Genomic DNA, 15,836 nt, shown 5'->3' with positions numbered 1-15,836 from the left:
ATTAATCAAGATAAGATCTACAAAAGCAACATCACAGAGCCTGGCATGTGGTAGACGTACAATAATTTTTTTTAGGAGGAGGACTGATTCTGTTTCCTAGTGCTCATGTATTCATTACCAAGCTTAGATTCTGGTTCTCCACACTCCCAAAGTCAACTTAGTTCATATTCTACAGAGATGAAATTACGCATATTTTCATGAAATTATTTTAAAACATCTTGTATTAGCCATTTAACATGAAACAAACCTACCTGAATTTTTTCATTGGAGATTGCTTTTCTTGAGCAGTGGCCAGGTGACCAGAATAATAGACTGGGAAAAACATAATGTTCCAGTTTGTTGAAAACCAAGTCATGAAAAATGGACAGTAGAAGTTCTTGTAAGTAATTTTTACAATCTGTGTGGTTCCAACCCAAGACGATGACACTGACAAGATGATCAAGAGTCCCCAGACAGCCTTCAGAACCATGGACGTGCAAGACCGGCAGCGAGCCTTGATTCTGTTTTCTTGGCTGCTGTTCTCAGGATGAGTCTGTGTTCCATCATCCCCTGAAAACAGGAAAGGAATACAAATGTGTGGAAATCAGGTTATAAGACAGCAACCAAAGAGGCAGACAGAAGAATCACCTGTGTTTTTCTTTTTTACCATCATTTAAAGAGATTAATAACTCTGGCTCATTTTCTCTTCTGAATCTTTGCTCTGTGGGGTATGGTATGTATCTTGACCCCCATCAATTGTCAACACCATGACAATGCTCATGAACTTGGTGGATGCTATGCTGTCCTTCCACGTACCCAACCACTTCCTTATAAAAGCATAACATATTTCGGCCCTCAAAGACTGTGGCCTTTGTCACTTGACCTGCTTTGTCTAATCAAACATGAAGAGATAGATGTGAGGTAGGCTACCTCCTGGGAGAAGCTTTAAGAGGCATCAGAAGGTCTCACTAAACTCTCTTGCTCTTCTCTGTTCCTAGAATGGAAAATGCCAAATAGCAGCTGCCCTTTCAGCCTCTGTGGGAGAAAGAGCAGAACCCAGCCAAAGTAGCTCTGTATCTGCCAACATGAAAAGTAAGTGAAAAATAAGTATTTGTTTTCATACTCCACTAAGGTGTTTTTTTCCCCCTTAAACTGCAGCAAAGCTGACTATTAAATTGAAAAGCAATGTGTCCCAAGAACAGGGCAAATCTTGACTACACAAAGTCATTTCCCATCTCAGAACAAATTACAATTTAATGTATTTCAGGGAGCACAATGAGTTCTGCTTTGTGGTTTCACATTTACTAAGAAAATTTAGTAACATGTATTTTACATTAAAATAGTCAAAACTCTCTGAAAGTGACAATCATAAAGGCCTTCTCTCCTGATAGAGAAAACAAGTTCAACACAAAAAAATGTATGCACCTGTCAGAAGGTTAAAAGGAAGCAGAGATCACCCTGAGTCCCCAAGCTGAGATCCCACGTGTTAGAATCCTGAGGGAAGGGAGGCTGAATTGTCTGCAAGTTCTCTCTTGTCTTGAGGCACCTCCTCTGAATACAAGGTTTGTCCTAGTGGTTAGGAAAGTGATGTAGTCCACAGGTTTTAAGTGATAGTGGATGGGTTTCTCACTTTATCTCTCCAAAACCTACTGTCTCTCTCCTGCTGAATGTGGTCCTATTGATTAGTGAGTCAGGCATGATTGCCCCACTGGGGTAAAAACTTTCACCCAACTAAGGCTCTGATAAAATCATTTCGGGAGGGGTATAGCAAGCCTTGAAGGTGAATTTTGAATAGGGGGATATAAACCAAGTAATGACAAACAGAGCAATTACTATATGACTTCCAAGTCTTTTACCAATACTGGATTCTTAGGGCCTTGGCCTCTAGAAGATGAAAATTGGTATTCTTGTTTTCATGTATTCAACAAAATCCTATAAAGATGACCAGGAGCTAGTTAGCTAGTTGGGTCCTAAGGGTTCAAAGATGAAAGACCTGAGCTCATGGCCCAGTGGCAAGCCAGAAAACACATCTAATGTGTGATATAGGGCCAACTATGGCAGATTAAAGGCCATATGGGGGCAAAGGAGAATCACTGGTTAAGGCATGGGGTAGTAAATGATCAAGAGAAACTTCCATGATGCAGTGACATTGACATGAGTCTGGAAGTGTGAGCCAGCTAGCTCCCTTTACTGTGTATAGATAATACCTGCTCTTAATAACAGTTATGCAAATCCTCTCTATAACCATGTGGCTTGTGAAGAGAGTAGAGGGAAAAATATAAAATGAGTGAGAGGGTAGAACAAGAGACTCTTGTCTTAGGAGGCTGGGAAGCAGACATTAGCCTACCCGGTGAAGTAGGTATTATCACTTCCATTCTACAGATGAAAAAACTGAAATTTGCATTAAAACTTGTCCAAGGTTGAACCCAAGTTAGTATGACTCTAGTGTCCACATCTTTTATTCTGAATACTCATTCTGTGCAGGTTTCAGGCTTGAGCTCTTCATTCAAGCGCTGGAAGTTTCAGAAATAGTTTGGAGAAAAAATTCTGTTTCCTGACAGGAATGGTAGTTTTGTATAAGGCTTAAGAAGAGTGATGCTGGGCAGCCCTGGTAGCTCAGTGGTTTAGCGCTGCCTTCAGCCCAGGGTGTGATCCTGGAGACCCAGGATTGAGTCCCATGTCGGGCTCCCTGCATGGAGCCTGTTTCTCCCTCTGCCTGTGTCTCTGCTTCTTTCTCTCTGTGTCTCTCATGAATAAATAAATAAAATCTTTAAAAAAAAAAACAAACAAGAGTGATGCCTACGAGAAAGATTTGCTCTATGACACTTCAGATTACATTACTCTCAGGGACCATCTCATAAAGGAGGAATGATTCTATAAAGAATCATATTAATTTGATATCTGCCTTCATTGTCACCTTCTTTGAAGACTGCTTGGTGCCACCATCATACTATATACAGAACTCTTGATGACACTGGTAGTCCCCTAGATCCCTCCATAGCTTTGACCCATTCTTCTGCTAACTAGATTTAGTTGTTGCCAATTCTTTAATTTTACCATTTATCAATAACATAGATTGGGTCTCCAGAGCTCTTTTATTTTTATGGTCACTTTAAATTCTCTATAGTCTGGCTTGGATTTATAGTTTTGTATATATCATTAAAACTGATATACTGGGGGTCGGGGGCACCTGGTTGAGCATCTGCCTTTGGCTCAGGTGGATCCGAGAGTCCTGGGATTAAGTCCTGCATCAGGCTCTCCTTGCAGGGAGCCTGCTTCTCCCTGTGCCTATGTCTCTGCCTCTCTGTGTATTTTTCATGAATAAATAAATAAAATCTTTTTTTAAAAAAAACCCTGATATACCAGGAAGTCCACCATTACTATGAAACTTGATTAGAGCCATTAATGGTAGAGGCCAATGGAATCAACATGAGTGTAACCATTGTATGGCTCTGAGCTCATGTTTGATTCCAGTCTTAACGTCTTTATCTGTCAAACAGTGATAACATTTGTCTCATGGGATTCGTTTTGAAGCCAAGTACATAACATTCATGAAAGCATGGTGAACTGCTCTTAAGGTTATTCTCCTTTTCTCTTTTTTCTTTGGTGTCCTGGAATATCCCCAAGTGCCTTCTGAATCATTACAGAAAGAGTAAATTATGTCCCATGTGATCTTTAATGGTATAGCCTTCAGAGTTTGTAGTTTGCATATGATAGATATAGCAAGTCTTTATTAGCCAGTATATTTAATTAACTGGAACATTTGATTCCACAGATAACTGGGATAATAGGAATATTACTGCAACTTATAAAAGCCAATTAAAACTTTCTGAAGATTTAAGATGTAATTTTTTTTCATTTTTAAAAAAGAACCTTGGCCTCGGGATTAACAGTTGCTGAGATACTATTTTAAGATGTTGTCACTTTTTGAAAAAGATTTTTTCTTTCTTTTAAGATTTTATTTATTTATTTATTTGAGGGAGAGCATATGAGCATGCGTGAATGGGAAAGCATGAGCAGGGGTGAGGGGCAAAGGAAGAAGGAAAAGCAGACTCTTTGCTAAACAGGAAGCCCTAATACAATTCAAGGCTCAATCCCAGGATGCTGGGATCATGAACTGAGCTGCTGACTAAGCCACTCAGGCACCCTGAAAAATGTTTTTTTTCTTTTTAAAAAATCTTTTCTCACATTAGTAGAGCCCTAGAAGACGCTTTCCTGTTTTCTGTATACCTTTTCTTACTGCCTCTCATCCATAACTAAGTGCCCTGAATTCCATTCTCTTCTGTTTTTTTTTTTTTAAAGATTTTATTTATTTATTCATGAGAGACACACAGAGAGAGAGGCAGAGACACAGGCAGAGGGAGAAGCAGGCTCCATGCAGGGAGCCCAACGTGGGACTAGATCCCGGGTCTCCAGGATCACGCCCTGGGCTGAAGGCGCTAAATCACTGAGCCACCCGGGCTGCCCTTCTGTTTGTTTTTTAAGCCAGTTTTCTCAAAGCTCCATTTTATTTTCAACTGACTATTTATTTTGGATGGAGTGTTTTGCTGTTTTATTATTGTTCTTAAGGATGTAAGAGATTTTAGTATGTTACCGGTCAAGCTGAAGGAATGAGTGGAAGGAGAGACTGAAAAGGCAGGTGGCAAAGATGGAGAGGAGGTGATCACAGACATAGCAAAAAGAGCTGACCTTGGAAAGGTAGGACCGTGCATGTTAAAGTTGGCCCCCAAATCTGGTAATTGGCAAACAGAAGAACAGAGACATTGAGGCTCAGAGGAAAGCATCTGTTTCACTCTCTTCAGAAATAGAAGTGTGGCCGTGTGACAAGAGGAAGTGAGTATGAACTGGGAACTAAGGCACATTCTCTGGGGAAGGCAGGAAGAGGTCCACCACCAGGGAGGACAGTGTGGGCAGCAGCCTAGGGGACTCAGCTTCATTTGAAAATGATAAATTTGCTGGGAAATCCCTGGATCAAGTTATGAGATTTATCAAGCAATTCCAATAACCCGAGTGGCCTGGGAGTTGGTGTGTGCAGCCAAGCGGACGTGAGGAAAGGCTAGAGGTCTGGGCTGGTCAGGAAATGCTGAGTGGCGAGGCTGAAGTGTCCTGAAGAAGGTGTTAACAGTGGGAAACTAGACGGGTTCCAAGGACTGCCAGTCCTGATGAGCACAAAAGCAGAGTCTGTGATTTTATTGCTGTTTTCCTTCTTCTGGGAAGGGAGTGCACTACGACGGAATCCCAGGGTTGAGATCAAGATGCTCTTCAAGGTGAGAAAACCAGTTCCCTTGTAAACTTAATTGGGTGTCACTGTTTAAATCACGTGGTAAGCCCTCAATGAGTCTTTGCGATTCCGTTTCTCTGCTACCTGGCACAGCACTAACAGATCATATCTATACCTTCCCCTTCTTCCTTCTCCTCCCACCTGATAAACCTTCCCCACATCACCCCTAAGAGTCCAGGTACCGCCTCTGTGTTCTGGGCCAATGGTGCCATCTTTCATGGCCAGTTAGAAGGTTACCTGGTGAACAGTTATTTAAGAGGTCATCAGCATACCTGATCTGTTCTGCCTTTCGACTCTGTGTCCGCAAACTCCAGAAGATCCTCGGCTCTGAAGTTCAAGAATAGGAGCAGAAGAATCTTCGGTGACAGAAAGAGGGGACAGTTGTCTACTGATGCCACTGTGTGAACTGGGGCAGTTGGCTCCTGGTTTACATCGAGTAACTGATGATCTGGAGGTACCTGGGAAGGAAGAGTTCACACCAGTTTGAGAACTTTCCAGAGGGAAAACTAGAAACAGATTTTTAAAAAGATTTTATTTATTTATTTGAGAGAGAGAGAGAGAGAAAGAGAGAGAGAGAGAATGAGCAGGAGTGAGGGGCAAGGCAGAGGAGGGAGAAGCAGACTCCCAGCTGAGCAGGGAGCCCCATGCAGGGCTCTATCCCAGGACCCTGGGATCATGACCTGAACCAAAAGCAGATGTTTAATTGACTGAGCACCCTCCCCCCACCTACGTGACCCGAACTGTAAACAGATTTTAAATGCTTTGGAAGTAAAATACATGGCAGTAGCCATAACAGTCCTGATGGGACATTCACTGAGCTCAATTTTATTTATTTATTTTTTCAATTTTAATCTTATAAAAGGGGCTCCTAAAAACAAAATTCCATCTTGGCAAGGTCTGTGTCCCTAAAATAAAGGGTCTTTTAGATAAATCTGTCAAAATAAAAAATGAACTTGAGAAAATGGTTTGGGTTGATATATCTGTTCTGAATTAGAACTGTTAACCCAGTGAAATAATTGACCTCAAGGGAAGGAAACTGTTCTGTTATGCTTGTGTCTTCCCTTTTCCTCCTAAGAATGACTGTTAAATTCCTAACTGGTAAAAACTGCCAACAGGGTCTCCTGTGAAGTCCACTCTACACTTTTCCATCGGTTGGTCATGAAAATCCAATTTGGTGGTGTCTCCTCAATCACCTCTGGCTTCTATCCACTCTTACAGAGGAAAACCTAGCCTTTAGGATCCTCCACAGGCTAAGCCCCTCCTGATCGATCCATCCCCACTCAGGATCGACTTCATGGGCCTACAACTAGGACAGCCACACAGGGCTCAGAGGGACCGCACAGCCCTCCCCTGTGACAGTCCACAGCTGCCATGTGGAAGTTCTTTTATCTTTGTTTTTTTTTTTTTTTAAGATTTTATTTATTTATTCATGATAGTCACACACACACACACACACAGAGAGGCAGAGACATAGGTAGAGGGAGAAGCAGGCTCCATGCAGGGAGCCCGACGTGGGATTCAATCCAGGGTCTCCAGGATCGCTCCCTGGGCCAAAGGCAGGCGCTAAACTGCTGCACCACCCAGGGATCCCAGTTCTTTTATCTTTCAACTTGTTTTTTTGTAAGTGACATTTGATGAAATAATGGAGCACACTCAGGGGACTTGGAGCTTCAGCCCAGGTGTGGTCTTGCCTCCTCTTGCTTCCTCACCTCCTCGGGTGGGTTCTCAGCCACCACTCTAGGGTCCTTGCTTAGCAATCCTACAGGGACCTGGGTACTGGTGGGGAGTGCTGGGACCTCAGGGGGAGAACTCCCAGGGTCTGTGGGGGCCTGCACTCACTTAGAAAATATCCCTGTGTTCAAAGGAGCAGACATTAAATAGCAAATTTAGAAAAACATGGGAAGTGGAAAAAGAGAGAGAAAGGGAGAGACAGAGGACATAAGAAAGGAAAAAAGGCATTTTCTGCCTTTTTTCTTTTTCTGCTTTTTGAAAAAGGGGCTCTACATTTTCCCCTTGCACAAGGACCTCAGATTCCACAGCTAGCCCTGCTCCAACCAGAATACTCCATTCCAGCTAGGCTGGTTCTGGCTGGGTTCTGACACCTTACCCTCACCACTGATGAGCTCTAAGCCTTTAATTGGGTTGTTCCTGGAACATTCTGAATCTACCCAAATCTTTAAACATTAAGATTAAGTTCTGATTGGTTCATGCAGCCTTTACTGTTAAATCACATGCATCTGTACTTTCTTTGAACTTTTACTGTCTGAGCTCATCTGATAGGAGTCTTGCACTAGCTGCCCCAATGCTTGTCTTTCGTTAATGCTTTCACTTTCTCCAACTGCAGAAGCTGCCTGTTGTTGGAGACTGTTCTACTCTCTCTGTCTCTCAATAAACTTTTAATTTTGGAATAATTTTATATTTACGGAAAAGTGGAAAAGGGTTCAGAGAGTTCCCATATGCTCTTTACCTGGTTTCTTCTAATGTTAACATCTTGCCTCCGCACTCCATGCATTTGTTGGAATTAAGATATTAACACTGGCAATTACTGTTAACCACGCTCCAAACTTCATTTGGATTTCCCTAGTTTTGTCACAAATGGCCTCTTCCTGTTTCTGGGACCCCATGCAGGACACCGCATTATATTCAGCCATTGCGTCTCTTTAGCTGCCTATGTTTATTCACAGAGTGCACTTATTTTTCCTCGAAAGTTATGAGTTTCTCTATTTCCACTGATACAAGGGGAAGAGCAGAGGCTATTATCCTCTCTGGGTCATGGAAGCTATGTCTTGGTATGGTGTCTCTGAGATGCAGAGCACACAAAAGTAAGGAGCACACAAAATCTTGAAATAGCAATGACATCTTGGCTTTAGTTTGGTTTTGAATAATCACATAATGTACTGGATGAGTCATTACTTGAAGCAATCAAATCAGAACCTCAAGAAGCAGTGATGTCCAGAAAAAGAAAGCTTGAGTTCCTCAGCCATCATCTCTAATAAGAGCCTAACAGAACAGCAGAGTAACTTGGCTGTGAATGTTAGTTCTGCAGTCTGGGGCTCCCCATCTATGACAAAATGTATCTTGTTTTCTTTTCTTTCTTTTTCTCTTTTTTTTTCAGTCTTGGGAAAAACAAGTAGAGGTATATAAAGATGGACTTAGCTGTACCATATATTACTAAGTGTCTTAAGTTGATCCAATTAAAATGTATTATTTAATCTTGGATTTAAAATTTTTTTGAGATTTTATTTATTTGAGAGAGAGAGAGCACATACACACATGAGCAGGAAGGTGGGGCAGAGGAAGAGGGAGAAGCAGGCCCCTCATTGAGCAGGTAGCTAGATGTGGGGCTTGATCTCTGGACCCCAGGATCATGACCTGAGCCAAAGGCAAATGTTTAATCACCTGAGTGATTAAACCCCAGGCTCCCTTAATCTTGGATTTAAAAGAATAAAATACGTACAGCTACTCAAAAAACCAATAGAAGAATTACATATCGATTATTGTGCTTCAATTAATGCTATGTTAATACTATTATTATAAAAGTGTCAAAAATAAGGTTCCTATTTTACATATCCAACATATTTACTGTGCCTTTCACAGCTATGTTTCTAATTGAATATTTCAAATTCAATGAAAAGAGTCTGTCTAAAATTCAGTGAACTCTCTCTCATTTATTTATGCCCTTCGAGAGTGACTGACACGCAACTACTCCAAGTGTCATTTTTAATTTATCTTTCTAGTATTTTTCATAATTTATTTTACATAAGTTGTGCCTTCTCATTTTCTCTTATGTGAATATCAGTTTTAATTTTGTGATCATTAGCAATTATAGGTGGAAAGGAGGAAGTCCAAAAATAGTTTGGGAAGCTAGTTGAGCAAGGATTGAGATAAAACAATGGCCATAGTTACTAAGGAGTTGGTAAATCATGTGTAGCTGGGACTGTTGGATTTGTAAGCCAAGTTAGCGATTTCTCTTGCTTCCTCATTTTCACTGAAGCATTTTGTTCTGGCTTCTATACCTCCTGGTCCATACGTAATAAGGCTCAATACCCATTACCTGCTGTCAGTTGCCTCATACTGGTTGATTTATGGAAGAGACACGAGAACAGTTGAGCCACTGGAGACATTTAAATCATTGTCCTAAAAAGGCAAACTTTAAACTTCAGAGCTAAGCCCAGAGGCATATTCAGGGCATGGGCCATGAAACAGTCATCTCCAATCCTGGAAAACACAAACACTGCCCCATGCTACATGGTCTCGTACCCTTCAATTAATATAAAGCCACCTCTGGCAAAAATAATATTCAGAACGTCACCTGGGATGCAGTCAAGGATCATAAATAAATCATGTCTATTTTCTATGCCACAGTGACTGCCTAGGCATTGCAAATTCAGTTAGTGAACAGTGTTCAGACTTTAATAGGTAGTGAGAGTAAACTGTATTAGAAGTGATAGGTTGGAAGTCTCTCATTAGTCACACCAGATGGTCCCCCTTTCCCTTGTAAAGACATTTGCTCACCTGAGCCATGGCAGTAGAGCCATCTTATGCCATTTTTCATATTTGTCCAGGAACAAGAATATAATTTCTTCATTTGCATTGGGTAGGCTCTGCATGTTCCCCAAATCGATTTAACTCAACAAGTAGTTATTAAGCACCTATTCTAGGGCCGGTTTTGTGTCAGGACCGGGAGTTAGACAAATGAATACATGGTACATGCCTACATGGAGCTCTCAACAGTATTGGAGTCAGACTTATAACCAATTAACCATAATTTAATGTGAACTGGAGAGCAAGAAGAAAGGGAGTGATTCATTCTGCCTGGAGCAGGGAAGTCTCTCTAAGTGGCTACATCAAAGTTGGCTTTGAAGGATGAGCAGGACTTTGCTGGGCAGAGTTCTACACTGAGGAATAGGCCATAGGAGCAAATACCCTGCGGGGTAAAGAGCATGGTATGAGACAATGGTAAAATGAGCAACTCTAAGATGTTGAATTCTGAGTACAAACAAGCATTGAAAAATCCTTTGAGGAATGTTGCTCAGATTAAATGGTCCATAGAACATATTCAATAAATGTAGATTGTTATAACAAAAAAATAAACAGGTAAACAAAAATGACCATTAGCAGTTCTTTATCAGTTAGAATGTCTGACCTCATGCAATAGAAATCCAAACGACCAGTTTAAGCAAAAATGAAGAGTTTTTAGAAGCTTAGCAACCAAGAGACAGGACAGCCAGGAATGTCCCTAAGCCTCAAGAACACCTAGGACTGGGGTGCAGTATAGGCAAACAGTCCTCCATCTCTCACTGCAAGTGCTAGCTTCATGTCTTCTCACTTGGCTACTGTTTGTCTTTCTCTACAGAAAATTTGATTGTTTGAAGATCCAGGTTTCCAGTCTTGCAGCTTTAGCCTCCTGGGAGAAATCTAATTTCCCAGAGTCAAAAATCTTGAGGAAGGAACTTCTTGTGTCTTATACTGACTCCCGGTCCAACTTTGTGGCCAGGAAACACTGTGACAATACCAGGAAAGGGCGGTGAGGGTGGGCACACAGGGCCTCGGGCATCCCCTTAGAAATGTCAAAGCGAAAAAGGGAAAAGAACCACAGCTGCTGAGTAAAGCAACCCCCGAAACAGAGTGGAAGGTATAGGGTTTTCAGATAACAACTTGGAAAGGCAAGCAATAAAGAGTACCTAAGAACAGCTCTTTGGAAAGTAGGTGAGAAACAGTGTCAGGTAAGGTTCTGTGTGAGCAAGTGCAAGATGACTTGGAAGATAATAGACCAGACTATAAGGTATTCTAACAAGAGCCCTGCCTGTTGACTCTTCTTTTTTTAAAAAATTTTATTTGTTTATTCAAGAGAGACACAGAGAGAGAGGCAGAGACATAGGCAGAAGGAGAAGCAGGCTCCTCATCGGGAGCCTGATGTGGGAGTCTATCCCCAGATCCCAGGATCATGACCTGAGCCAAAGGCAGACACTCAACCACTGAGACACCCAGGGGCCCCCTGCCCGTTGACTCTTACCTCTCATGAACATAAAAGGTCAATGACATATTTGGTTTTACTAATCATTATACTGAACAGTGAGCTGGAAACCTTATCCTCACTTGCCCCAAGCTATGGTGCTTACTTAACTTGAAACACCATAGGTAACCCTGGTACCCAAACCTAAACGCAGAGATGATGAAATACAGAAGGCAATTGCACAATGGGGGTGGTGAGTGGGAATCCTAAATCCCTACAGCTTTCTCTCCTTTGATTTAAAGATTTTTTTTTTGTTTAAATTCAATTTAATTAACATAATGCATTATTAATTTCACAGGTAGAATTTAGTGATTCATCAGTTGCATATAACACACAGTGCTCATTACTTCAAGTGCCCTCCTTAATGCCTATCACCTGGTTACCCTGTCCTCCCACCCCTTTCCCCTATAGCAACCCTCACTTTATTTCCTATTGGTAAGAGTCTCTTATGGTTTGTCTCTTTGTTTTCATCTTATTTTATTTTTCCTTCCCTTCCCCTATATTCATCTGTTTTATTTCTTAAATTCCACATATCAATGAAATCATATGGTATTTGTCTTTCTTTGACTTATTTTGCTTAACATAATACCCTCTAGTTCTATCCATGTCATTGTAAATGGCAAGATTTCATCCTTTTTGATGGCTGGGTAATATTTCATTATATACCATATCTTTTTCGAACAAGCACCTGCAAATCATACTTATCCATAAAACAAACAGGTGATTCCAATGCAAGTTAAAAGTTTGAAAGCCTCTATGTGTGATACCACAACGGGTAGTGAGGTACCCAGGTATAGCAATGGCTCTTACTACACTTAGCCCCAAAAGGACAAGGAGAATGATTAGAAAAATTTGGAAGGAGGGGCTTGCCTGATACGAGTTATGACTTTTCATTAAAGTAGGCACCCAGCTAGGGGTTCCTGAAAATACTCCTTTCCTATGATATCTCTTAGGGACTCCTCATTCATCAGTAAACCAAAGAGAGCAAGAGAGCCTATTTCTATAGCTCTTACAGTTCAACCGCCACAAAGAAAGGCAAGTAGAGAGAGGTTATGAGGCAGATAGAAAGAGAAACAGGAGAGGCAAACGCATGTGATCCACCATGTTTCTACAATAACAATATTATAATCAAAATCAGGGGCTAGGATATACGATAGTCTAGCTTTACATTTCTTTGATTGATGATTCTTCTTTGATGATTTTTCCAACCAGTCTCTTGAAAATCATACTTTAAGCATAAAACTAGCTTTGGCTATTTTTTAAAAATTTATTCATGAGAGACACACAGGGAGAGAGAGAGAGGCAGAGACACAGGCAGAGGGAGAAGCAGGCTCCATGCAGGGAGCCCAACGCGGGACTCAATCCTGGGTCTCCAGGATCATGCCCTGGGCCGAAGGCAGTGCTAAACCCCTGAGCCACCCGGGCTGCCCAGCTTTGGCTATTTTCAAATAATCTTTTATAAGTGTGTTTCTTTTAATTTTTTTTTTTTTTTAGTGTGTTTCTTTTAAATATCCATGATCTTTTCTGTGAGGATGTTATAATCATCGACACATCTAAGACAGAAATGTAATCGAATTTTGATTTAGTTTGTTGGAAGCCACAATTATCATTTTGACATTGTCTGATGAAAAAGAGATAAAATACCAGTAATTCAACAAAATATTGTGAAAAGCTATATTTCAGCTTATTTTTTTTAACTCACATTCCATCGAATTACAACGGGAGCAAATATTCCTTGTAGTGAGGGAATATTTACCATTGTATGCTTGGATTTTCATTGAAGTCCATATGGAATTTGTAAAAAAGTTAACTCATTTATTAGGTAAATACTTAGTTCTAGAATTATTGAAAGAGGTCAGCACAGTGCATAGTTTCATAAGCAACATAACAAATTTCCATTTTGATCTGTACCACCTGCTTCTTTAAAGCCCAAACTCTTTTGGCACAGCACTGCTTCACTTCCACGTACTATTCACTCTCTGTAGCTCTGAACACTTTTCTTTAAAAGATTTTATTTATTTCTTTGAGAGAGAGAAAGCAGAGGCAGGGAGAAGGGCAAAGGGAAAGGGAGAAGCAGACTCCTTGCTGAGCAAGGAGCCCAGCTCAGGGCTTGACCCCAGGACCCTGGGATCATGACCTGAACCAAAGGCAGACACTTAGCCAACTGAGCCACCCAGGTACCTCTGAACACTCTTGATTAATTTTAGAGAGAAATATATTTTTTTTAAATGTTTTATTTATTTATTCATGAGAGACACACAGAGGCAGAGACATAGGCAGACAGAGAAGCAGGCTCCCTGTGAGGAGCCTAATGTGGGACTCGATCCCAGGACCCCAGAATCACGACCTAAGCTGAAGGCAGATGGTCAACTACTGAGCCACCCAGGTGTGCCGAGAAATATCTCTTAAAATAAACTGGCTGCTGGTTATATTATTATCCATTTAAATTTTTTCAATTTTTTGCTAATTATTTTATTGCAAATGATAATCAAATGTCCATTAACTAAAAGCTAGATTTTCAAGATGTAAATCTGAAATATTTGGGTGCCTACACACGCATATGAAAGTGACCTTTAAAAAATCTTTCAAAACCTAATTCGTTTTTATTCACCTAAAACCTGTAATAGGAAGAAACCACTAATAATTGTTCTATTTCTGCAATATATATCTTGTCCCTAAAACAATATTAATTTATTCTATCTGGAATGTATTTATTTCTTCTACCAATAACTAACTTTAAGACTAAAAAGTATGTCACTGCTCTTTACTTTTACAGTGTAAAAATAAAAATGTCTAGCACTTACTTAACACCTACCATGTGCCAAGAGCTTTACATATATGATCTCCTGATAACACAATACTGTGGGGTGGATTTTACTATTCCCATTTTATAGATAAGGAAAATGGATCTTTAATAGTCCAAATAAGGATTTAAAAAGTCAAGACGGGTCCAGTTCCAAAGCCCATATTCTTTCCAGTATATTTTGTTGCCCTTCCCATTTCAGCCAATCAGCATTGTTGAGCTCTTTCTGTGTGAAGGGGAAATACAGAAAATAAGGACAATTATTGTTCAGAGAGTAGGGAGATTAACTTCAGCCTGGACAGTTACAGAATACTTAGCAGAGGATGACGGATTCCAGCAGATGCTAGTACATGAGCAGGGTCCAAATAGGAAGAGAGCCTAAAACAGCTTCCAACAAAGGAAAGTGAGGATTTTGCCCTTTTAGTTGTTAAGAGCAGAAGAGGTATTTTGAAGAGGGATGACAAATTGGAAGCTGAGTTTCATGAAGGCAAAATTGGCAGGAGAGGGCAATATGCACAGAACACACAGAACTGGAAGGAAGACATCTATTTGGAAGTTGTTCAAGCAAAACATACTCTTTAAAGAGAGACAGGACTTCCCCTTTTAGAAACATGTATTGCAGTGGGACCCTTTTTTCCCTGCTGAGATCCAGACATTCACATGGTAAAATCAAAAGAATACCAATAATAACAGTATCTTGTGCTTATTAACTGGTCATACTTACTCTTCCTGGTCATGATCTCACTGTTGTGGGATCCAACCTGACCACCATTTACCCCAGGCCTATATATGCCAAAGGGCCTCTATTCTTATTTAGCAACCCATGTATTTGTCAAGCACATGTTCTGGATTTGTATACTAAAGAGAGGTTGGCAGGCGCCTGGGTAGCTCAGTTGGTTAAGCGTACAACTCTCGATTTCAGCTCAGGTCATGATCTCAAGGTCATGAGATCCAGCCCAGTGTTGGGCTCCCTGCTGGGTGTGAAGCCTGCTTAAGATTCTCTCTTTCTGCTCCCACCCCTATCCCTTCCACCTCTTGCATTTCTTTTGGCTCCCTTGTCCCAAACAAAATATCATCCTTTACAGATGCTTGTTTAGATCATTTCTGGACCTATATCTCTATCCAGTATCAAGCATTTATTTCCTCAGCACTGCTCAAAATGTCACCCTTTCCTCAACTAGAGCCCCGATCACATTAATTAATTAAGTCTACAGTTGTTTTCCTAATTCCAGCTACTTCTTATCCTGCCCATCCTCAGTCTCTGACTACATACCCTTGTTATTCCTCACACCTTCATCATCTGGAGAGTTAGATTATAGGTTAACCTTGGTGATTTTTGCTGAACATTTATAGAATCTGGAATGGGTTTTTAAGTATTCCCAAGGTACCTACTAAATAATTTCAAATGTATTTGGCTGATCCTAGATATGAATCAGCAGAAATACTATAAAATTGCCTTTAACGTTTTTTATTTTTTGGTGATAGCCTCGGTCTTAAGTAATTTCCAAGATGATAGAAAGTGTCGTTCACTGAAAAAGAACAAATGACAATTTTTTAAAAAATCTCTAAGCCCCATTAACAACTCCCTGAATGTTTTTTAATGTGAATACCTTGGGCCTCTGTCCTACTTTTAACTGCCCGGCACTCAGGCACTCAACTCCTTCCCATTTAGGGGGCCTGCCCCCTTGTCCTTTCCCTGCCCCCCCCCCCCAATTATATAAGGCTTGTTGGGGAAGTGCCCCATATTCCACAATAGA

The 15,836-nt window shown here is 40.7% G+C and overlaps 1 protein-coding gene and 1 long non-coding RNA gene across 3 annotated transcripts in view; one reads left to right on the top strand and one right to left on the bottom strand.

Annotated features, from left to right (window-relative positions):
• SLC35F4 (solute carrier family 35 member F4) overlaps positions 1-15,836 on the bottom strand; it is a 239,770-nt gene that overhangs the window by 23,147 nt on the left and 200,787 nt on the right. Inside the window, exons 2-3 of the mRNA XM_041760039.1 lie at positions 5,533-5,718; positions 252-549 (exon numbers count right to left, since the gene is read on the bottom strand). Of these exons, the coding sequence (XP_041615973.1) occupies positions 252-549; positions 5,533-5,718 (484 nt within the window). The remainder of the gene's footprint in view (positions 1-251; positions 550-5,532; positions 5,719-15,836) is intronic.
• LOC121493792 overlaps positions 1-15,836 on the top strand; it is a 45,455-nt gene that overhangs the window by 15,134 nt on the left and 14,485 nt on the right. For both annotated transcript variants that reach the window (XR_005988558.1, XR_005988557.1), the window contains exon 2: positions 978-1,071. This is a non-coding gene — a long non-coding RNA (uncharacterized LOC121493792). The remainder of the gene's footprint in view (positions 1-977; positions 1,072-15,836) is intronic.

This window comes from Vulpes lagopus, chromosome 6 (assembly GCF_018345385.1).
Source record: "Vulpes lagopus strain Blue_001 chromosome 6, ASM1834538v1, whole genome shotgun sequence".
NCBI lineage: Eukaryota > Metazoa > Chordata > Mammalia > Carnivora > Canidae > Vulpes > Vulpes lagopus.
Note: the sequence above shows the minus strand (reverse complement) of the source record. Positions and strands in the feature narration are given on the sequence as shown.